The following is a 24,996-nucleotide window of genomic DNA, read 5'->3' as shown; positions in this document are numbered from 1 at the left end:
GTTTATTGAGGGACTGTTGTTTTATCTTGAGACGAAATTTGTTTTACGAGGTGAGAAAAAGCCAGGTGAAGGAGGTCACGCGGAATATAGTAGAAGACCATTCATGTAGACTCGCAACCTCAGCGGTAAACCTCAGAGCAGCGTTCCCCCCCCACCCCCGGGCGCGTGTGCTGCACACGGACACGTCTGGGGACGCGGGGCCCTTCTCACCCCGGCGTCGCACTCCTTGTCACCGTCGCATTGCTGGTCCCTAAAAGGCCAGCTTCCTAGCAGCCTTTCTCTGCAGCATCACTCCTGTCCTCACACTTGGTGGTTTTATTCTCTTTATTTATTTCTTAAGTTTATTTACTGATTTTGAGAGAGAGAGAGAGAACGTGAGCAGGGGAGGGACAGAGAGAGAAGGAGAGAGAGAATCCCACTCAGAAGCCCACGCGGGGCTCGGACTCACGAACTGTGAGATCACGACCTGAGCCAAAACCAGGAGTCGGACGCTGAACCGCCTGAGCCTCCCGGGCGCCCCAGACACTTGGTGATTTCGAGACGCGTGTGGGCAGATCCTCGTGTTCTGAGCTGCTGGCCTCCTGGTCGCTCGCGTCCCACGGTCTTGTCCTCCGCCCGCCCTCATCGGCTCCTGTCTCGAGACCGCGCTCTCAGGCAGACCCGCGGCGTCCCCCGTTCTCGCCGTCTGCTCCACCCCGGTGGTGCCTCCAGTTCCGTCAGCCCCACCGTCACCTACGGCCCTGTCGCCCTGCCCCGTGGTCGGTCGTCTTCGTGCCCTCTCGCGGGCGTCCCCTCTGTTGCCCCTCCTGCTGCCTGTCTCCCCTTTGCCAGAACTCCAGCCCTGCTGACGTGCATCACCCGTGCACCTGCGTGGCTGCGGGAACGTGCTGGGGACCCGCCGCGCGCTGACCGATCGCCCCGAGTTCACGGGCACTGATGTCAATTTGAGGCGTCCCGAATACTGCCCAGTCCGAATCTTCTCACCCGTCAGCACTTGCCTACTTGACGCCACCCCCCCCCCCAAGAGATCTTCACCCCCTATGACCCCCTCCATTGCTCTTTCGGCTTCTGGCCGCTCTGGGCTCCTTGGCTGTTCTTTCCACAAACCTGGCACATCCCCACCTCAGGGCCTTTGCATAGCTGCTGCCCTGCCTAAACTCCCTTCCTTTGTGTTCACACGACTCGTTCCCTTACCTCGGTCAGGGAGGTATTTCTACCTGAATGTTACCTTTAAGTGAGGCCTTTCCTGACTACCCCGTTTGTAACCTAACCTTGCTTTATCTCCGGCATTCACTGTGCCCCTCTCCTGCTTTATTTTCTCCAAAATAAAGGGCGTAACATACAATTTATTTTACTTCACTCCTTTGGTGAATGAAGGAATATAACCCAAAAGCTTCTGACTCTTACTAGATAAAGAATCAGATTGTTAGAATAGTAAACTTCTGCTTTTCTGTTTTCAGAGGCCCAGTGGGGAAAGAAACGCCACCGACAGCAGTAAAACAGACTGCTTTCTGTTTTTCCATCAGTCGCCCAGATTTCTGCATGTGGATTAGTTCCTCTCTGTGGTGCAAGTTGTTTTGACTGTTTAATCGAATATATTTACCGCGTATCACTGTATACATTTAAGGCGTGCACCTTGTGACTTTGGTGCATCCGTGCATCGTGACGAGATTGTCGTTGCGGGAAGCTTAGCACCTTCTCTCACGGCACATAGTCACACTGCGGCGTTGCTGTCTGTGTTCCTCACACTGTGCCCTAGACCTTCAGGATTCATTTGCTACTTGTTGCGAGTTTGGACCCTTGAATACCACTCTCCCTGCCCGCGCCCCCTCCCTGTAACCGCGCTTTTACTCTCTGTTATTTTATGAGCTGGACTTCTTCGGATCTCACACAGAAGGGACGTCATACACCACGTGTCTTTCTACGTCTGACTGAGCCACTCAGCGCAGTGGCTCAAGGTCCATCCGTCCACGTTGTCACACATGGCAGGACGCTGTCCTTTCTCATGGCCGAATGACAGTCCGTTGTGTACCTGCGCCCCACCTTTTTACCCATTCATCCACTGGGGCACCTTTAGGTGGTTTCCACGACTTGGTTATTGCGAATTATGCTTCAGGAAACATGGGGGCGCATCTATCCCTTCGAAATCCTGCCCTTACTTCCTTTGGGAACACAACCAGAAATGGAACTGCTGGGTTGTATGGTTGTCAATTTTTAATTCTTTTGAGGAAACTTCAAACCGTTGTCAGTGGTGGCTGGAGACGTTCATTCCCACCAGCTGTGCACTTGGGTTCCGTTTTTCACCACGTCCCATCCGCACCTGTTGTCTCTTGTCTTCCTGTCTTTCTGGTCTTCTTGATCGCCATTCTGACAGGTGTGAGCACAGTGATACCTCACTGGGGTTTTGATCTGCATTTCCCTTACGATTAGTGATGTGAAATCGAGCGTCTTTTCATGCGCCTGTTGGCCATTTGGAAGGGCTTTTTTGAAAAATGTCTATTCGGTTCTTCTGCCCATTTCTGAATTGGATTGTTTGGTTTTTGTTAGTAAGTTGTGTGAGTTCTTCGTGTATCTCGGATATTATCCCGTTAGCCAGTATATCGCTTGCAAAGATTTCCTCCCATTCTGTAAGTCGCCTTTTCACTTTGCTAATTGTTTCTTTTGCTTTACGGAAGCGTCTGTGTGGGGGGTAGGCCCAATTGTCTTGTTTCTGTTGCACATGCATTTTGGTGGCGCATGCATTTTGGTGTCACATGCAGAAGACCATTGCCAGGACCAACGTCCGCGAGCTTTTCCCTGTTTTCCTCTAGGCGTCCTACACTGTCAGGTCTTCTTGTTTAAGTCTCTGATCTATTTGGAGTTAATTTTTGTGAGTGGGGGAAGAGGGGCCCACTTGCGTCATTCTGTGTGTTTTCGTGGCACCATTTGTGGAAGAGAGTGTCCTTCCCCAGTGGGTGACCTTGGCTCCCTTGTTGAGTAGGAGTTGACCATGTTTGGCGCCATCTGATCCTGGGCTCTGTTTTGTTCTGTGTGTCTGCGTTTGTGCCCGTAGCGTATTGTTTTTTTTCCTGTCACTTTGTAGTGTGGTTTGAAGTGAGGAAGCGTTCTACCTCTGACCTTGTTCTTTTTGTCGGGACTGCTCTGTGCGGTGTCTCTGTGATGCCACGGCCGATTTGAGGGTGGTTGGTTCTGTGTCTGTGAGGAATCCTTTGGTGTTTTGATGGCTGTTGTGTTAAATCTGTACATGGCTTTGGTAGGATAAACATTTTAACAGTATTAATTCTTGTGACCCATGAATGCACGACGTCTTTCCACCTGTCTGTGTTGTCTTCTGTTTCAGCAACTCTTAGGGTTTCCTTGGTACAGATCTTGTCCTTCCTTGGTTCACGTCTTCCTGAGTAGTTCATTGTTTTTGGTGCTGTGTGAAGGAGATGGTTTTCTTTCTTTCTTTTTCCGACGTCTCGCGTTTGCTGTGAAGGAGTACAACAGATTCATTTATGTTGATTTTGTGTCCTGCAACTTTGCCGAAAGTGGCGATCAGCTCTCCCGCGGTTTTCTGGGTCTGCTCTTTGGGCCTTTCTGTATGTGGAGTCTTGAGCAGATAGTAACATTTGTCCCCTCTCTCTGATTTGCATGCCTTTTCTTTCTTTGTTTTGCCTGGCCGCTCTGGCCAGCACTTCCAGGACATTGATGACGGAGTGGACAGAGTGGACATCCTCGTCTTCCTCCTGATCTCAGAGGGAAAGGCCTCCCTTGAATATAATCGCTGTCGGTTTGTTGTCAGTGGCCGTGTTTTGCCACATTCCTTCTACATCCAGTCTGTTAAGGCTTTTTATCATGAAAAGATGTTGCATTTTTGTCAGATGCTTTTTCTCTGTCTATTGAGCTGAGCATGTGATTTTCATCTTCCATTTTATTGAGGTGATGTGTGGCGTTTATTGATTTGCACATGTGGGGCCACCCTCGCATCCCAGAGATAAATCCCACTTTGTCACGGTGGGTCTTCCTCTGACTGTTCCTGAGTAGGGCTTACTGATATTCTGTTGACAATTTTTACATCTGTATTCATGGAGACACTGGCGTATCGGTTTTCTGCGGTCTTCTCTGGTTATAGAATGAATTTGGAAATGTTCCCTCCTCCTCAGTATTTTGAAGAGTTTGAGGAGGATTGTTAGTTTTTTCTTAAAACGTTCAGTAGGACTCCCCAGTGAACCTGTCAATTCCTAGAGATTTCTGTGTTGGGAGATTTTTGTTTACTAATTCAATTACATTTTTCGTTACTGGTCTGTTCAAACTTCTACTTCTTCCTGATTCACTCTTGGTAGGCTGCATGTTTCTAGAAATGTATCCATCTCTTCCGGTTATGTAGTTTCCTAGCCTCTAATTGTTCATAGTATATGATCCTATATATTTCTGTGGTTTCGGTCATAATGTCTCTTTCATTTCTTCTTCTTCTTTTTTTTAGATGTTTATTTTTGAGAGAAAGAGAGCAAGCAGGGAAGGAGGGGGGACGGAGGGTCCAAAGCAGGCTTTGCACTATAGCAGAGAGCCCTTTGGGGGCCTCAAACTCATGACCCGTGAGATCATGACCTGAGCTGAAGTCAGACGCTTAACCAACTAGCCCCCCCACGTGCCCCATATTTTTAATTTTATTTGAGTCTCTTTTTTTCTTAGTGTAGATAAATGTTTGTCAATGTAGTTCTTTTTTCAGAGAACCAGCTCTTAGTTTCTTCAGTCCTTTCTATTAGTTTTCTGGTCTTGATTTCATTTATTTCTTCCCTGAACCTTATTTTTACCTCCCATTTGCTAACTTTGGACTTAATTATTTGTTTTTTTTTTTTTTNTTTTTTTTTTTTTTGTTTTTTTTTTTTAGCTCTTTGAAGTGTAAGTTAGGTTATTTGAAATCTTTCTAATTTATTAATATGTTCATTTTTTGCTCTCAGCTTTCAGGGAACACATTGAGGGTTGCTGGAGGGGAGATGGGGGGATGGGCTAGATGGGTGGTGGTTATTAAGGAGAACACTTGCTGTGATGAGCACTGGGTGTTGTCTGTAAGTGATGAACCACTGAAATCTACTTCTGAAACTAATATTGCACAGAACCACTGAAATCTACTTCTGAAACTAATACTGCGCAGTATGTTAACTACATAGAATGCACATAAAATTTTTGAAAGAAAAAAAAACCTTTCTCATAGAACTGCTTTAATCCATCCATTCCACAGATTGGATGTGTTGTATTTTCATTTTCATTTGTTTTGAGAAGATTTTTTATTTCATTTTTTATTTCTTCTTTGACTCAGTGGTTGTTTAGAATTGTTTAATTTTTACATATTTGTAGATCTGCTCACTTTCCTCTTGTTGATTTCTAATGTCATACCATTGTGGTCAGAAAAGATGGTATAATTTTTTCTTAAATTTTCTAATGTTTGTTTATGTCCTGTCACATGATCTGTCCTGAGCATGTCCTGTGCACACTTAAGAAGAATGTGTATTCTGCTTCTGTTGGACGGAATGTCCTATAATGTCTGTTAAGTCCATTTGTTCTGAAGTTGGGTTCGATTGCAACGTTTCCCTGCTGATTTTCTGTCTGGACCATTTATCCATTGCTAATAGTGGGGTATTGAAGTCACCAACTATTATTGTATTGTCTCCTTCTTCCTTAAGATCTGGTATCATTTGCTTAATATATTTGGGTGCTTGGCTGTTGGGAGTATATATATTTGTAATTATTATATCCTTTTTTTAAAAAAAATATTTATTTTGAGAGAGAAAAAGCGTGTGAGTGGGGGAGGGGCAGAGAGAGGGAGAGAGAATCCTAAACAGGCTTGTGCTGTCAGCACAGAGCCCCATGTGGGACTCGATCTCACAAACCGAGGGTTCACGCCCTGAGCTAAAATCAAGAGTTGGACACTTCACCAACTTAGCCATCCAGGTTATTCTATCTTCTTAACATATTGACCCCTTTGCCTTATATAATGACCTTTGTCTTGTTACCATCTCTGGCTTGAAGTCTACTTTGTTTGATGGAAGTATGGCTAGTCCCACTTTGTTTGGGTTTTTACTTGCTTGGAATGTTATCTCCCATCCCTTCACTTTGAGCCTGTGTGTATCTTCGGAGCTGATGAGTCTCCTTTAGGCAGCGTATATACTTGGGTCTCATTTGTTTGTTTGTTTAAATCTTCCCACCTGTTCTATGCCTTCTTATTGGTGAATTCAATCCATTTATGTTTAGGGTGATTATTGACACATAAGCACTTATCTTGTCATTTTATCTTTAGCCTTCTGGTGATTTTGTCTCTCCATTGTTTCCTAACTTCTCTTTCCATCTGCCTTTGCCAGTTGGTGGTTTTCAATGGTGATTTGCTCCTTCTCCCCATTTTATGTTTTGTGTCTCTGCTCTAGACTTTGGCTATGTGATGACCATGAGGTTGTAGTCCTGTCTCTGCTGAGAACAGCTTCCCTTCATTCGCCTATAAAGGTTCCATCCTTTTATGCCTTCCCTTTTATGGTTTTGGTATCACAAGTTATATCTTTTTCTGCTGTGAATTTGTTATCAAATTGTAGTAGCTAGGGGTGCCTGGGATCTCAGTCAGTTAAGCCTTCATGACTTCGGCTCAGGTCGTGATCTCACAGTTCGTGGGTTCGAGCCCCGCGTCGGGCTCTGTGCTGACTGCCAGCTCAGAGCCTGGAACCTGCTTCAAATTCTGTGTCTTCCTCTCTCTCTGCCCCTCCCCTGTTCATGTTCTCTCTCAAAAATAAACATTAAAAAATTATTTTTTAATTGTGGTAGCTATAGTTATCTTAATGCCCCTTTCCTTTAACATTTATGCTATCATTAAGCTGTCATTATGCTATTCTGAGATAGGGCTATAGTTTTCTGATTCTTCTTTTTTTTAATGTTTTATTTATTTTTGACAGAGATAGAGACAGCGTGAGCAGTGGAGGGTCAGAGAGAGAGGGAGACACAGAATCTGAAACAGGCTCCAGGCTCTTAGCTAGCTGTCAGCACAGAGCCCATCGTGGGGGCTCAAACCCATGAATCGTGAGATCATGACCTGAGCTGAAGTCGGATGCTTAACCGACTGAGCCACCCAGGCGCCCCTACAGTTTTCTAATTCTTAATGTTTGTTTATTATCTGAATCAGGATTTTGTGTGCTTTCATGTTCCACTTGAGTTTTTTTATTTTTTAATTTAATATTTTTAATTTTTTTAATTTTTAATTTTTTAAATGTTTACTTAATTTTGAGAGAGAGCATGTGAGCAGGGGAGGGGCAGAGAGAGAGGGAGGCAGAATCCAAAGCAGGCTCCAGGCTCTGAGCCATCAGCACAGAGCCCAATATGGGGCTCGAACTCAACGAACTGTGAGATCATGACCTGAGCTGAAGTCGGATGCTTAATCACCTAAGCCACCCAGGTGCCCCCCTTCTTTCAGTTTTAAGAGCTCCTTTCAACATTTCTTGGAAGGCAGGTCTGATGGTGGTGAGTTACCTTAGCTATTTTTTGTCTTGGAAAGCCCTTCTCTCTCCCTCATATTAGAAGGATAACTGCTGGATAGAATATTCTTGGCTGGTGGTTTTTATTTGTCTGTACTTTGGATATGTCATTCCACTCTCTCCTGGTCTGTGGTTTCTGCTGAGAAATCTGTTGATAGTCTGATGGGTGGAAGTCACATCCTTTTTTCCCCGGTTGCTTTTAAAATTTTGTACCATTGATGGGATGCCTGTGTGGCTCAGTCGGTTAAACATCTGACTCTTAATTTTGGCTCAGGTCATGATCTCACAGTTCATGGGTTTGAGCCCTGCATCCGGCTCTGCATGGACAGTACAGAGCCTGCTTGGGATTCTCTGTCCCCTTCTTTCTCTGCCCCTCCTCTGCTCACGTGTGTGTTCTCTTTTCCTCTCTCTCTCTCTCAAAAGAGACTTCAAAAAAAAAATCTTTTAAAAAGTTCTTTACCATTGACTCTTGACAGTTTCATTCTGAAGTGTGTTAGTGAAGATATTTTTACATTGAGGTAGTACTGTGTTCTGTTCAGCTGTGTGGACCCTTATGACTAGTTCTGTTTTCCAGTTTGGGGAAGTTCTCAGCTATTTTTTTTAAATGAACCACCTCCCTGTGGTATGCTCATTTTCCTTATGTTCGCTTGTCTGATGGAGGTAACTTTTGTGGAGTTTATTCACTTCTTAAAAATCTCAGATCTCTCTTCTCATCCACCTGAATCATTTCTAGATTCCCACCCTCCAAATCATGTATTCTCTTTGATCTGCTCTGTCTCTAGTGCTTTCTTTTTTAAAAAAATTTTTTTAAATTTATTTTGAGAGAGACAGCAGGAACGGGGGGAGGGGCAGAGAGAGGAGGAGTCCAGGCAGGCTCCTCGCTCAGTGCGGAGCCCGACACACGGCTCTCAATTCCGTGAACTGTGAGACGGTGATGTGAGCCAAAACCAAGAATCTGTACTCAACCCACTGAGCCCCCTGGGTGCCCCCCAGCGCTGGCTCATGCATTCTTCAGCTCATGTATTGACAGTTTCAGCCCCAGAATTTTTGTTTGCATCTTCCTCATAATTTCAGCCTCTTTGATAATGTATTCCTCCTATTCGCTAATTTTATTCCTGAGTTTACTGCATTTCCTCTCTGAGTTTTCTCCTAGTTCACTGAATTTCTTCATAACCGCTATTTTGTATATTTTATCTGTGAGAACGCAGTGGTTCATGTCTTTGAGTTTGGTTGCTGGAGAATAGTCCTTTCTTTTTGTGAAACCGCATCACTGTGATTTTCTCATAGTGTGTCATGAAATGTACCTCTGCTGTCACACTTGAAGTAGCAAACACCTCTCTTAGGTGAGGTTTTATTTCCTTGGATTTTAAGGGTTCAACAGGTTGTCATTCAGAAGCCTTTCTCTTGTTTTCCAGAAGGTGGCGCTATCGCACAAGTTTGTGGTTTCCCCTAGCGCTCCGTCTAACCCGGAATTGAGCTAGGACAAGGCCGGGTTTCAGTTTTCATTGGCTCAGCCTGTCTCCAGGTGCAAATACCACAAGTGGAGATCTAGATGGAGCCCAACTGGGCCTCTCTCTCCCTCACTCTATAAAACCTGGGCGATGCACCCCGCCATTCAGCCTTCTACCCTGTGCCCTTTTCCATATTTGGCGAATGTGTTGATGGGGAGACTGGCCACATATTTGAGACAGACTCTTCCGAGGCAAGACTTTTGTGTCTCAAATACTCCAGTACTGGAGGAGATTTTAGTCTGAATTTTAGGAGCTCCTGACCGCCGTCACAGTCTCCAGTTACACCGAGTACACCACGATGGAAACAGCACCACACATTTAGGGATCTAGAGGTTTCCAGGTTGTTTCAGCAGCCCCGCCCATTCCCCAGCGCCTTGCTGTGTTTTTCCTCTGCGTAATATCCTCCATTTAGGGCAGCCTGGAGCCTTAGCCGGCCCACAGAATTGGGGACAGTTCAGAGATCAGAGGCCCCTGACAGCATCTTTTCGCCTCAGAACGGCTGTTCCGTCTCTGTTTTACTGTACTGCGTCCCCACTGGTCTCTCAGACCCCTGATGTCTGTAAAAGTAAGATTTTTGCAAGTTACATACTTTGACTTTTTGCAGTGGGAGTGATAAAGCAAAGACCTGGTGCTTCCTACTCCTTCCTGTTCCGAATGAAAAGATTCCTGTAGAGTGGGCTTGGCAGATGTTGGAATTCTCTAACGTGTCCTTAGGAAGTATCCATATATGGGATTGGTATCGTTTCCCAAAGCTATGACATCATCTCCTGTTGTATCAACGCCTGTTTCCCGCAGTGGCGCGGGTGTACGTGTGAGCGGCTCCGTCCCTGGACCGGCCATTGAGTGAACACTGGTTCTGCATGTCACCGTTCTGCATGTGGCCAAGGGTGTGACACTGAACCGAACAAGAGATCAGCACCGGCCTGGCAGTGCTTACATTCACAGACACAAAATCAGATACACAAAGCAGAGTGCATCCACTGAGAAGGTGGAGACCGTGTGAGACTTTTGTCAAGATAAAGAGAACGTGAAATGGTCAGTTTGAAGAAGACAGAGTGGTCTAGGGAAGTGGGTAGGACCACCGGTCATCGCCCAAGTGTTCAGTGTCCGCAGACATGCATCTCAAGTGACTGTTTCCTTCAGCCACTTTGTCATCTTGTGGGGTGGAAACACCAGTAGGAGAGTCAGATCCTGCCGAGACGGGGGCCTTCCAGGAGGAAGGAGGTGAAGAGAGGAGGGCAGAGAGATGGAAGGCGCGTTTGCTGTAGTGATGGTCCGCAGAATCTAACTGCGGTAAAGACGGGAAAAAACTGAATAATGTTAGGACAGTGGATTTGATCTCTTGGTGGGAATGAAGAATTACTGAAGTGGCCCCTCAGGTGAGCACACTGCAGAGATAAGAGAGAGTGGTACCCCTGAAGTCAAGGTTTGGGAGGCTGTGCGGTTGGTTACATCACGGCAGAGTTTACGGTAGCTCTTGTCCATAGGCGAGCCACTAGCGTAGGAGAGGAGTGGCTCTTTGGTGCGGGAGATCGGTTCACGTTCTGTAGGATACTGAGCTTCCTTGGTCCCCAGGCGCTAATCACCTTGCGCGGTGTCCTAGCTGTGGCTGTGCGAGCACCACGCATCCCCTGCTCCAGGTTCACGTGAGAGAGGAACCGCGGGTCTAGGCTATGACCCATCGATCTGGTGGTTTAGCTAGAAAATAGTCTACCGGCTAGGTTGTTTGGGGCTGCAAGTCATAGATTTCTTAAATAATACGGATTTGTTATCTTAGGAAGTCAGAAGTAGACCATTCCAGGGCCCGTATTGGGGTTAGCTTCTCTTTAACGTTCATGGCTTTCCTCTCATGATTCTGCCATGCTGTCCAAGTTGCAGACCTTGCGTGCGCACACGTGCAGAGACCAAAAGAAGAGGGTTCCTTTGCTTTCATCCATCTCTTACTCAAGAGGAGATTTAAAACTTTTCCGGGAAGCCCCAAGTGGACTTCTTCTCAAGGTGCTGTTAGTTCTAACTAGGTCCCATACCTCATTCTTAACCAGTAGCGGCACGTAGCATGGGACTTCCATGTTTGACTTCAACCGCCTTCTGTGTTTGGCTGGTCTGCCTTGCCAGAGCACACTGTTGCATGGTTCCGGAACGTAGTTCACAAGCCATAAGAGGGAAAAAAAATAAAAAAAAAAAAAAAAAAAAAAAAAAAAAAAAAAACCAACAGTGTGGGCCTTGGAGGATTTGTGTGGCTGAGAAGCCAGAGTGGTAAGTGGATTGTCTACTTTGATGTGAAAGTCACTAAGAGTAATAATGAAAAGGGTTGTAGTGGTAAGGACAGTGAGCAATGTGCGGAATTGTTATTTAAGGAGAAGAAAACAATGGCTGATAACTCCCGCGGAAGGCTCCAGACAGAGGTAACAAAGAGGAGCCCATCTCCTGCCCACCTCCCTGCCCTGCTGCAGGGGGAGTCTAGGAAGAAAAGTAGCTGTTACTAGTATTCCCGGGCTGTTTTTCTAGCTCCCTTCTTCTCCTTCCAACTCAGATACTTTTTTTAAAACAAACAAATAAGGAATGTTTCTTTGAAAATAATAAATACCAAATACACCAGTATTTACCATGTTTTGAACCCAAAAATAAATGTAGAAGAGTACTTACTGGATGTAGAAGATGATGGTTGGATGCACAAAAGGTAGATCTTACACCTTTAGTTCAAGTTAATAAATACTGGCTGCCATGCACATGAAGATCATGATACTATTCTCTATGCAATTGGTACAAATTAATGAGAATACCCACCTCCCCTGAAGGCCACAATGTTTTGGAGCTTATGTGAGTGTGTGTATATAAGTGATATATATAAGTGATAATATGGTATAGAGATACTAACATAATTTACATAAAGCAGTATATAAATAACATAAGTAGTATAAAGCAACCAGTCATGATTTGTACTAACAGACAATTACAGCGAAGGTAGAGGCTTCCTATTGTGAACTCTCCATAAAATAGCGCAGTAACTGTGGGAGCACAAGAGTGGATTTGTTTCTGACATAAGATTCTTTTATAGTTTGCTTTTTTCCAGATCTTCTGATAACATCTGGAAATACACTTCCATAGAGTCAATGTTTCTTTAATACTTTGCGTCTTCTGACGCACATACTCATAGTCTCTATTTTTGCTAAATTTACGAGCCAGAGGCACCTGGAGGTGAGCGTCAGCTGTCATACGTAACATTTGGAGGCCGGCATTTCTTTCTTTCTTTTTTTTAATAGTTTATTGTCAAGTTTTCCATATAACACCCAGTGCTCATGCCCACAAGTGCCCTCCTCCATGCCCATCACCCCCCTTCCCCTCCCCCCCACTTCCATCAGCCCTCAGTTTGTTCTCAGCATTCAAGAGTCTTTCATGGTTTGCCTCCCTCCCTCTCCCCCACTGTTTTTCTCCTTCTTCTCCCCCATGGTCCTCCGTTAAGTTCCTCCTAATCCTCCTGTACGTGCAAACATATGGTATCTGTCCTTCTCTGCCTGACTTATTTCGCTCAGTATAACACCCTCAAGTTCTATCCATGTTGCTACACATGGCCAGATTTAATTCTTTTTCATTGCCATGTAGTATTCCATCGTATAGATAGACCACATCTTCTTGATCCATTCGTCTGTTGATGGACACTTAGGCTCTTTCCATGTTTTGGCTATTGTTGAGAGTGCTGCTGTGAACATTGGGGTACATGTGCTCCTATGCATCAGCACTCCTGTATCCCTTGGGTAAATTGCTAGCAGTGCTATTGCTGGGTCATGGAGGAGCTCTATTGTTAAGTTTTTTGAGGAACCTCCACACTGTTTTCCTGAGGGGCTGCACAGTTTACATTCCCACCAACAGTGTAGGAGGGTGCCCGTTTCTCCACATCCTTGCTAGCATCTAGAGTTCTCTGATTTGCTCATTTTAGCCACTCTGGCTGGCGTGAGGTGGTATCTCAGTGTGGTTTTGATTTGTAGTTCCCTGAGGAGGAGGGATGCTGAGCATCGTTTCGTGTGTCTGTTGGCCATCTGGATGTCCTCTTTGGAGAAGTGTCTGTTCATATCTTCTGCCCATTTCTTCACTGGGTTTTTTGTTTTTCGGGTGTGGAATTTGGTGAGTTCCTTATAGATTTTGGATACTAACCTTTTATCTGATATGTCATTTGCAACTATCTTTTCCCATTCCGTTGGTTGCCTATTAGTTTTGTGGATTGTTTCCTTTGCTGTGCAGAAGCTTTTAATCTTGATGTGGTCCCAGTAGTTCATTTTTGCTCTTGATTCCCTTGTGGATGCCGGCTTTTCTGTATGTCATAGGCACACGACCCGTAGAACAGTGCAGCTTTGAAATACATGGGTCCTGTGCCTTTATTTCCTTTTCGATAAATACAGTATAGTACCATAAATGTGTCTTCTCTTCCTCATGGTTTTCTCAGTAACATTTTCTTTTTCTCTAGCTTACTTTTTATTGTAAGAATACAGCGTATGATACACGTAGAATACAAAGTCTGTGTTATTGACAGTTAATATTATTGGTTAGGTTTCTGGTCAACAGGAGGCTGTTAGTAGTTAAGTTTTTGGGGAATTGAAAGTCAGACACGGATGTTTGGGGTGCCTGGGTGCCTCAGCAAGTTAAGCGTCAGGCTTTGGCTCTGGTCACCATCTCACGGTTCGTGGGTTTGGGCACCACGTCAGCTCAGAGACCAGAGCCTGCTTCGGCTTCTGTGTCTCCCTCGCTCTCTGCCCCTCCCCTGCATGTTCTCTTTCTCTTTCTTTCTCTCTCTCTCTCTCTCTCTCTCTCTCTCTCTCTCAAAAATAAACAAACATTTAAAAAAAAAATTTTTAAGTCATATACAGGTTTTCAACTGCATGGGGGGGGGATCATTGCCCGGAACCCCATGCATTTTTCAAAGTCAAGTGTGTTAACGTCTCTGAACCTCCCTTCACACACTGCACTCTGCTTTGAATGTATCAATCAGACACGGGAAGTATGGGTACCACATGACGACCCTTCCTGCCAGAATGAAAGGGACCTGAATGGTTGACCCGCTGGTAGGGTGCAGCTGCAGTGTTTGATAGAAGGCCGATCCTCTCTTATGTCTGTTATACATTTAAAGATACGCACATTGGAGTTTTGGGACTTAATTGTGATGTGTTTGCATGCTTTTTGTCAACGAATAGATGTTTTGATCAGTAGAATTATATAAGGATTTCTATAGAAAGAAATATATTGGGGCACCTGGATGGCTCAGTTGGTTAAGTGTCCAACTCTTCATTTCGGCTCACGTCATGATCTCTTGGTTCATGAGTTCGAGCCCTATGTCAGGCTCTACACTGACAATGTAGAGCCTGCTTGGGATTCTCTCTCCCTCTCTCGCTGCCCCTCCTGCACTCATGTTCTCTCTCAACATAAATAAAGTTAACTTTAAAAAAAGAAATATATTGCTGTTAGTTTAATATTGTTTATGGGGCACCTGGGTAGCCCAGTCGGTTAAGCGTCCGACTTCGGCTCAGGTCATGATCTCACTTTTTGTGGGTTTTGAGCCCCACGTCAGGCTCTGTGCTGACAGCTAACTCAGAGCCTGGAGCCTGTTTCAGATTCTGTGTCTCCCTCTCTCTCTGACCCTCCCTTGCTCACGCTGACTCTCTCTCTCTCTCTCTCTCTCTCTCAGAAGTAAATAAAACATTTTTTTAAAGTTTTAAAAAGAAATTAAATGAAAATAAAAGAAAATTGTTTTAACATGGCCTTATTTCTCATTTTATCCTTTATTTTTTTTTTTTAAGAGTCAACGCAGACAGTCCAAGCTCTGCAATATTCAACTGCTGATGGCCCGCTAGCAGCCAGCAAGGATTTAGAAATCAAAGCCTTGAAAGAAGAAATCGAAAAACTAAGGAAACAAGTAAGAGGTAAATTTCTGTGATTCACTGTTAATTCAGATGAGTAGGTTTAAAAAAAAAATACGCTGTTTACACACACAACGTATTTTGAGTGCCAGTCACGTGTCACACGATATGAGCTCTGCACTGGCGAGTGGAGAGCAAATCGAGGGGTTTCTGCTCTCAGGGTGCTCACATTTTGGTACCGGGAGAAATAGCATCTGCAGGACCTGAGAAAATAAGCGTTGGTGCGTGGGGAGCATTAGGAGGGTGCCTGACTGAGGCGCATGGTAACAGAGGCGGTGTCTGGGGGACGTCTGTTAGTCTGGGATGCTTCGTTGGGGTTCGCCTGGCTGCCATGTTCATAGTGCCAGGGGTGAGGAAGAGGACAGCGTAGGCAAGGAGAGCGCATGTATGCGGATGGCAGGACAGGCGAGAGTGTACCTTCCCGGTAACAGCTCCTTCCAGCGTATTGGTGAGACGCAGTTAAATTAATGTAGGCAAGTGTCACTAGGCCTGCTCCGTCCATTCATGGTATTTCGTTCAGCGTATACTGCCTGCGCCCCTGCTGGGGGGCAGGTGTGGTTTGAGGCTCTTGTGATGTGGTACTAAGCACAGTGATGGTCCTAAGCACGGTGATGGAGCTAAATATGGCGGCTGTACTAAGCACAGCAATGGTACTAAACACAGTGAGGGTATTAAGCACAGTGACGGTACTAAGCACAGTGATGGAGCTAAGCACGGCGACTGCGCTAAGCACAATGACGGTACTAAGCATGGCAGAAGTGCTAAGCACAGTGACTGAGCTAAACACAGTGACGGTACTAAGCACAGTGATGAAGCTAAGCATGGCGACTGTGCTAAGCACGGTGACAGTACTAAGCATGGTGATGGTACTAAGCACAGTGACTGTCCTAGTCATGTGACATAGTTAAGCACAGTGACAATACTAAGCACAGTGACGGAGCTAAGCACAGTGACGGTACTAAGCACGGTGACTGTGCTAAGCACAACGATGGTACTAAGCACAGTGACTGTGCTAAGCATAGTGACAGAGCTAAGCACTGTGATGGTGCTAAGCATGGCGGCAGAGCTAAGCACAGTGACGGTACTAAGCACAGTGATAGTACTAAGCACAGCAACTGTGCTAAGCCCGGTGACAGTGCTAAGCGTGGTGGCAGAACCCTGGTCCTTGCGGGCCTGGGAGGCACCCAACAGCAATAAGGCAGTGGCTGTGTGACTCTGTAAATGCCACACTATGTTAGAGGCGGTGGAGACTTGAAGACAGCAGAATAAGGAGAAGGGGTCAGGGGTCCGGGGTGGGGAGTTCTGTAGTTTTATGCAGGCTGGTCTGGGGAGAAGCCCCACTGAGAAGGTGACAGGTGAGCACGCACTCGAAGAAGGTAAGGGGCTAGCTGTGCACTTACGTGGGAAGTAGTTACGTGGGAAGTAGTTACGTGGGAAGTGTGTGTTCCACGCAGAAGGACCCGCCAGTGCAAAGGCCCTGAAGTCAGAACGTGGCTCACGGGTTCAGACGGCGTGGCTGGAGAAGGACGGAGGAGGCGACGTGGAGAAGTAGAGGATCTGATCAGTAGAGTCCCACTGACTGTTACAAGGTTTCTGGTTTTTCCTGTCAGCGTGATGGAAGCCTTTTGTGGGGTGTAGAGGCGTGGCACCCTGTCTCAGGATAGGGAGAGAGAGAAGGTACTGGCTTAGCCAGGGTAGTCAGGCCTCTCCAGAAATGCCGTTTTAAGACTGAAGTAAGTGAAGGAGAAGAAAGAATCTGAGACAGTCTTCAATTTAAAATTTTTTTAATGTTAATTTTGGGGGGGTGGCAGAGAGAGGGAGACACAGAATCTGAAGCAGGCTCCAGGCTCCAAGCTGTCAGCACAGAGCCTGATGTGGGTCTTGAACTCATGACTGTGAGATAGTGACCTGAGCCGAGGTCGGACACTCAACTGACTGAGCCCCCCAGGCGCCCCTAAAAAGGACGGCTTAAATGGCAGGTAATTTGCTTATATTAAATACATGGAACGCTTAAATTTGACCATAATTTATGCTGTCCTATTTTATTAAGTGGCTCTCTTCCTAAGAGATATCTCTATCAAATTTCTGTAGCTTTACCTTTCTCAAATTAAGGTATTTGGAAATGTGATCAGCAGACTCATTTGCTTTGCCTTAAACCTCAAGAGCACTGAGTGTGTTGGCTACATGGCACTGAGAAGACATCCGCTGGGGTGGTCGGTGACGTATCTTCAGGGAGATAATACGGATCGGGATGAGTCACTCATAAGCCCATCTTATTGGCTCTAAGAGGATGGTGGTGTTTTTTATTTTTTAATTGATTCCTTAAGATTTTCTGTGCAGTCATCTTGCATCTGCAAATAGGACAGTTGTGTTTTTGCCTCTCTGATCTGTGTGCTTTTTATTTCCTTTTGTGGTGCTGCTAGAATCCGCACCGTGCGGAAGAGCGAGGAGAATGCACATCCTGGCTTTCTTCCCAGCCTTAGGGGGAAGCCTCCAGACTCTCACCCGCAAGCGCAATATTAGCTACACGTTTTCTATAGATGCTCTTTACTGAGTCAGAAGTTCACTGTATTTCTGAGAGTTTTTATCACAGGTGGTTGTTGAAATTTGTCGAATATTTTTTCTGCATTTACTGATAGGAACATGTGATTTTGCCCCCTTTACTTAGCCTATAAATATGGGGGATTAGAGTGGTTGATTTTGACATAATTGGACCAGCCTTACATCCCTGAAGTAAATACATGACCAGTCATGGTGTATAGTTATATTATTTTTATGTGTTACTGAATTTTATTACTAGTGTTTTTGCATCTGTATACGTGAAGGATATTGGTCTTTAGTTTTCTGCCTTTCTTTTTCTTTCTTTTGTTCTTTGTACTGCCTTTGTTTTTGTTTCTGTTCTTTAATTTTTTTCTTATTGAGATATAGTTGACATGCAACATTACATTAATTAGCTTCAGATGTACACATAATGATTCAGTGTTTGTATGTATTGCGAAATGACCACCACAGGACCTCCGGTTAGCCACCGTTAGTACTCGTACTTACAGATTTTTTTTCTTGTGCTTAGAAATTTTAAGAGCTACTCTCGACGACTTTTCAGTATGCGGTACAGAATTATTAGCTGTAGTCCTCATGCTGTAAATGGCATCCCCAGGATTTACTTATTATATAACTAGAAGTTTGTACCTGTGATCACCTTTACCCCATTAATGTGCCCTGCACCCCTCCCTCTTGGAATCACCAATTTGTTCTCTGAGTTCACTTTTTTGGGGTTTTAGATTCCACATATATGTGAGATCATGCAGTATTTGTCTTTCTCTGACTACTTTTCCTTAGCATAATTCCCTCAAGTTTCATCCACTTTGCTGCAAATGGCAAGATAGCCCTCATTTTAATGGCTCAGTGGTATACCATTGTACATATACCCCACATTTTATTTATCCATGTATCTGTCATCGGATATTTAGGTTGCTTCTGTGTCTTGACTATTGTGAATAATGCTGCGGTAAACACAGAATGCGTATATATTTTCAATTTAGTGATTTTGTTTTCTCTGGATGAATATTCAGGAGTGGAATTGCTAGATCCTTTGGTAGCTCTATTCTAATTTTTTTTAAGGTTTGTTTATTTTTGAGACAGAAAGACAGAATGCAAGCCCTGTAGGGGCAGAGAGAGAGAAGGAGACAGACTCCAAAGCAGGCTCCAGGCTCTGAGCTGTCATCACAGAGCCCAGTGCAGGGCTCAGATTCATGAACCCTTCAGCTCATGACCTGAGCTGAAGTAGGACACTTAACTGGCTGAGCCACCCAGGTGCCCCTCTTTTAATTTTTTGAAGAACCTCCATACTGTTTTCCAAAGTGGCTGCACTAATTAGCATTTCCACCAGCAGTGCACACATACCGTCTTTTATTTGCATCCTTGCCAACACTTGTTACTCCTTGTCTTTTGGATGGCAGCCATTCTAACAGGTGTGAGGTGATAACCTCATTGTGGTTTTGATTTGTGTTGCCCTGATAATTTATGACGTTGAACACCTTTTCATGTACCTGTTAGCCATCTTTATGTCTTCTTCGGAAAAAAAATGTCTGTTCAGATCCTCTGCCCATTTTCTAAGCGGATTGTTTGTTTGCCAGTGATTTATGAGTTATTAAAATATTTTTTCTATACTAACCCCTTATCAGATCTATGATTTGCAGATTCTTTCTCTCATCCATTGGTTGCCTTTTTATGTTGTGGATGGTTTCCCTTGCTGAGCAGAAGTAAGTTCAACGTCGCCTCACTTGTTGATTTTTGCTTTTGGTGCCCTCCTAGTGCTGGCCTCATAAAATGAGTTTGAACATATTCCTTCCACTTTCATTTTTTAGAAAATTTCAAGGAGGATTGGTGTTAATTCTTTTTAAAAGGTTTGTTAGAATTCACCAGTAAAACCGTCAGGTCCTGGATTTTTTTTTTTTTTTTTTGGAGGTTTTAATTCAGTATCTTTAGTATTATTGGTCTGCTTAGATTTTTTTTTTTAATGTTTTTTTATTTATTTCTAGGAGAGAGAGAGAGAGAGAGAGACAGCGTGAGCAGGGGAGGGTCAGAGAGAGAGGGAGTCACAGTCTGAAACTGGCTCCAGGCTCTGAGCTGGCAGTCAGCACAGAGCCCGACACGGGGCTCGAACCCACGAATCGCGAGATCATGACCTAAGCGAAAGTCAGACGCTTAACCGACTAAGCCACCCAGGCGCCCCTGCTTAGTTTTTTTTTAACTTATTCACAGTTCAGTTTTGTTTGATTCTCTGTTTCTATAAATTATCCGTTTTTCTAGGTTATCCAGTTTGCTGGCTTATAATTGTTCATAGTAGTCTCTTATGATCTTTGTATATGTGCTGCCCATTGAAATGTTTTCTGTTTCATTTGTTTTTATTTATGAGTCGTCTTTTTAAAAAAAATTTTTTTAACGTTTTATTTCTTTCTCAGAGAGAGGGACAGCGTGAGCAGGGGAAGGTCAGAGAGAGAGCGAGGTACAGATTCTGAAACAAGCTCCAAGCTCTGAGCTGGCTATCAGCACAGAGCCCAACACGGGGCTCCAACCCACGAACCATGAGATCATGACCTGAGACGATGTCGGCCGCTTAACTGACTGAGCCACCCGGGTGCCCCATGAGTCTTCTTTTCTAGTCCAGATAAAGTTTTGCCAGTTTTGATTGTCCAAAAACAGTCTCTTAATTATGTTGATCTTTTGTTTTCCTGATGCTTGTTTCATTTATTGCTACTCTGATCTTTGTTCATTCCTTTCTCTGGCTAACTAGGTTTAGTTTGATTTTTTTCTAGCTGCTTGATAACTAAAGTTAGGTGTTTCAGATCTTTCATTTTTTTTAACGTAGGTGTTTATAGCCATGAACTTCCTTCTTAGAACTGCTTCTGCCATATCCCATGTGTTTTTGGTATATAGTGTTTCCATTTTGGTTTGTTAGAAAAAATTTTTTTATTTCCCTTTTAATTTCTTCTTGTGATCTGTTGGTTATTCAGGAGTGTGTTGCTCAGTTTCCACATTTTCATGAATTTTCCAGTTTCCTCCTTTATTGATTTCTAATTTCATACCTTTGTGCTTGGAAAAGATTCTTAGTGTGGTTTGCTGAATTTCTTAAGACTTGTTTTGTGAGGTGCCTGGTTGGCTCAGTTGGTTAAATGTTCAACTTCTGGCTCAGGTCATGATCTTGTGGCTCATGGGTTCAAGCCCCACGTCAGGCTCTGTGCTGACAGCTCCGAGCCTGGAGCCTGCTTCGGATTCTGTGTCTCCCTCTCTCTCTGCCCCTCCCCCACTCATGTCCATGCATGTTCTTTCAAAAATAAACATTTAAAATTTTTTCAAAAAATTAAATAACACTTGTTTTGTAGCCTAGCTTTTGATGTATCCTGGAGAATGTTCCTTGTGTGTTTGGGAAGAATGTATATTCTGCTGCTATTGGATGCAATGTTCTGTATATGTCTGTTAGATCCATTTGGTCTAAAATATAATTCCCATTCAGTGTTTCCTTATTGATTTTTCTGACTAGATGATGTATCCATGTTGGAAGTACGGTATTGAAGTCCCCTACTTTATCGTAGTGTTTATTTATTCCTTCAAATCTGGTATATCTGCTCAGTATATTTAGGTGCTATAGTATTAGGTGCATATATATTTATAATTGTCATATCTTCTTGATAAATTAACCTTTTTATTATTATATGGTAGCTTTTTTTGTCTCTTGTTACCATTTTTGACTTAACCTCTCTTTTGTCTAAGTATAGTTACCCTTGTTTTCTTTTGGTTTCCATTTGGATGAAATCTCTTGTTCCATCCCTTCATTTGAGCCTTTGTGTCTCCTTAAAGTCGGAGTGAAGCTTTTATAGACAGTGTATAATTGGGTCTTGCTGTTTTAATTCATCCAGCCATGTTAGGTCTTGTTGGAGAATTTTATCCATTTATATTTAAAAAGATAAAACGTAAGGATTTACTAAAGGCATCTTATTGTTTTCAGAGTGTTTTGTAGTTCCTGTGTTTCTCTCTTTTTCTCTTACTAACTTCGTTAGTAAATTAATCATTTTCAATAGTGTTAACACTCTGATTCCCTTCTCTGTCTTCTGTGTTCCTGCTGTTGCTTTATGGTTGCTATGAGGCTAACATACAATATCTTAATTATAACAGTCTGTTTTGTGTTAATAACAATTATTTTTTCTCCTGGTTTAATATATAACTGCTTCAAGTATTTTCTCTTCATGTGTTTTAGAAGCATATTGGACAAGGTTATAATATTTCCTGCAACCATGGAATATAATTTAGAAAACTTAAGAGAAGAAAATCCTTGTGGATTTACCCATATTTTAAAATATTTATTTATTTATTTAAATGCTTATTTTTGAGAGAGAGTGCATGCACATGTGCTCAAGTGGAAGAAGGGCAGAGAAAGAGAGGACAGAGGATTTGAAGTGGCCTCTGTGCTCACAGCAGAGAGCTTGATGCAGGGCTTGAACCCACAAACTGTGAGATCATGACAAGAGCTGAAGTCGGACACTTAACTGACTAAGCCACCCAGGCGCCCCAGTTTACCCATATTTTTATGTACCACACTCTTCATGCCTTCTTGATATTGATGAGCTCCTTGTTCTGTTGTCTTCTGTTGAGATAATTTTCTTTAGCTGTTAAAAAAAATTTTTTAATGTTTATTTTTGAGAGAGAGACAGAGTGTGAGCAAAGGAGGGGCAGAGAGAGAGGGAGACACAGAATCTGAAGCAGGCCCCAGGCTCCGAGCTGTCAGCACAGAGCCTGAAGCAGGGCTTGAACTCACAAACCGCAGGATCATGACCTGAGCTGAAGTTGGACGTGTAACCAACTGAGCTGCCCAGGCGTCCCTTCCTTTAACCATTTTTTTAAAGATAGCCCTGCTGTCAGCAAATTCTCTTAGTTTTTACTCATCTGAGAATATCTTAATTTCTTCTTTATAACTAAAGAATATTTTTGCAGGGCATGGGATCCTGGGTTGAGGTTTTTTTGTTTGTTTTAGCATCTGAAAACTATTGTACCACCTCCATTAGGACTCTGTGGTTCATGAGGAGGAAAATCAGTCATTCTGAGGTTTTTGGGTTTTTTTTCCCCTTTTATCTAAGGTGTTGTTTTTCTCTGGCTGCTTGCAAGGTTTTTCTTTTATAGTTCTCTGATGTTTAATGGTGTATTTGGGCATGGATTTCTTGGGGTTTATTCTGTCTGGGATTTGTTCATTTTCTGTAATAAAGATACATAAATGTGTCTTTCCACATTTTTCCACTTTTACTTTGAGTACTTTTACAGACCCGCCTACTCTCTTATCTTTCTGGGACTCTTAAGACTTAGATGTTCTTTCCTTTGTTGTCAACCCACAAACCGTTGGGTCTCTGTGCATTCTTGTTTTCATTGTTTTTCCCCCCACTATTTAGATTGGTCAATTTCTACTGTTTTCTCTTCCATCTCACTGATTCTTTCCTCTCCTCCCTCCTTTGTGCTGCTGAATCCAACAACCCAGATTTTTATTACATTTATTTGTAAAATTTCCATTCTGTTTTTTGTAAACTTGTTTCTTTGCTGAGACTTGCTTGCTGTACCTTCTCTTGAGTCTTCTGTGTTTTCATTTACTTCAGATATGTCCATAAGTACTCAGGGAAGCATTTTTATAATAGCCGGTGTCCTGTCTTGTCAGGTAGTTCTAACGTCTCTGTCATTTCAGTGTCTGCATCTATTGAGTTCTCTTCTCATTCAAGTCGAGATTTTCCTAGTTCCTGATAGGGTGACTGACTTTAAGTTAGTGTCTCTGGATCTTATTTAAACTTTCCATTTTCGCTGGCTTTTCCTGACACCACTCCAGCAGCGGTAGATTGCCAGGTTGAGGTAGAAGTTCAGTGTCTCCACGTGGCCTCCCTCGACACCCAAAGACGGGCCCTTCGTTATCCCTGGAAGAGGTTGGGTGTTCCAGGCCCCCTGCCTGTTTCCCCCCAGCACTGGTGGGCGTGGCCCTAGTACCGCAGGGCAGTGGCGGATGGTCCGCCTTCCCTGACACCACCCCAAAGTGGGAAGGTGGAGGGCCTCACTACTGCCAGTGGGGGGCGGAGGTGCTGGGTGGCCGTGTGGTTTCCACTGACACTGCGTGTGGGACGCGCTTGTTAGAGCCAACAGGATTGACTCCTGGCCCTGGCCCAGCCCTCCTCCGAGTACCCTTTGTGCCTCACAGGGTGTTGGGCGCTTCATCACGGCCTGACGTGACTGGAAGTCTCCTCACGTGTCCTTTGCTGACGGAAGTGGTTGTGGAGTAAGTTGTTTCTGTGTTGTTTAACGTGAGCGGGACAGTTATTTCCTGAAAGTTTTCAGTCTTGCTGATTTGTTCCTTTCCTGGGCCTCTGGGTGGAAAGAGTAGGCTTTTGTTGGGGCTTTATTTGCTCCCCTGTTGGCATTTCTGGGTCGCCAGTGTCTTTGGCTCTGTGTCTGGAGAAAATGAACCGGAAAGAAAACCCAGAGAACTTGCGGTTGTGTTGGTCCAGTACTCCTGACATCACAGTTTCAGGTTCCCTTGTCCCCATTGGTCATCCTTTTTCTCTCCAAATTTCAGTTTTCTTGTATTTGTTTTATTATGATGTCCAGGGAAGAGGGAAAGTGTATCTAACCCAGCTTTCTGGAAGCAGAAGTCCTCAGAGGAAGCTCTTCAGATGTAGATCCGATCACGTCACAGCCTCAGCACACATGCTACCGTGTCCTCCTTCCGCACATCCCCACTGGCTCCCGGATGAAAGTAAAACGTCAGCTCCGTCTCCAGGGCCCTCGGTTCTCTTGGACGTAGCTGCGTCCCCAGACTCCCGCCAAAGTGAACTGCGCTTAGTTCTGCTTGGTCACATTCAGAGCTTTCACTGTTTCGTTGTCTTTCCTCTCTTTCTCCACCCCCTCTTCCTTCCCGCCTGCCTTCCCTCTTTCCTTCCTGCTTCATTTTATTCATTTTTGCTTGTTTGCTCGCCAGAAACATTCCTCACCTTAAACTCCTCTAGAATACGTTTTATCACTGACGTATTTTTTTATGTGTATATTGTTTTCCTTCCCTTCCCTCACTGCTAGATGGTAAGCTTCTTGAAAATAGGAATTTTGGGGGCGCGTGGGTGGCTCAGTCCGTTAAGAGTCTGACTTCGGCTCAGGTCATGATCTCACAGTTTGTGGGTTCAAGCCCCGCGTCGGGCTCTGTGCTGACAGCTAGCTCAGAGCCTTGAGCCTGTCTTTGGATTCTATGTCTCCCTCTCTTTCTGACCCTCCTCTGCTCATGGTGTCTCTCTCTCTCTCCCTCTCTCAAAAATAAATAAAACATTAAAAATTAAAAAAAAAAGAAAATAGGAAATTTGACAGTTTTATTCCTTGATACGTCCAAGTGCACTGAAGGATGCATGAACACTTAAACACCCCTAGTCAATATTTGTTGATGAGCCAGTGACTAAGTGAAACTTCGCTCTTGAAAACGTGTGATCACTTCCTAAGGTGTCTCCCTAATATGTCTTTCCGGGCAATTCCCAGCACACTCAGCCCTTACGTACAAGCTACGTGCCT

The 24,996-nt window shown here is 44.1% G+C and overlaps 1 protein-coding gene across 8 annotated transcripts in view; it reads left to right on the top strand.

Moving 5' to 3' along the window:
• CDC42BPA (CDC42 binding protein kinase alpha) overlaps positions 1–24,996 on the top strand; it is a 292,087-nt gene that overhangs the window by 154,606 nt on the left and 112,485 nt on the right. For all 8 annotated transcript variants that reach the window (XM_039235880.1, XM_039235877.1, XM_039235878.1 and 5 more), the window contains exon 11: positions 14,797–14,919. In XM_039235880.1, the coding sequence (XP_039091811.1) occupies positions 14,797–14,919 (123 nt within the window). The remainder of the gene's footprint in view (positions 1–14,796; positions 14,920–24,996) is intronic.

The sequence above is a fragment of the Hyaena hyaena genome, unplaced genomic scaffold (assembly GCF_003009895.1).
Source record: "Hyaena hyaena isolate Hyena2069 unplaced genomic scaffold, ASM300989v1 scaffold_103, whole genome shotgun sequence".
Lineage (NCBI taxonomy): Eukaryota > Metazoa > Chordata > Mammalia > Carnivora > Hyaenidae > Hyaena > Hyaena hyaena.
This window is presented reverse-complemented; position numbering and strand designations above follow the sequence as displayed.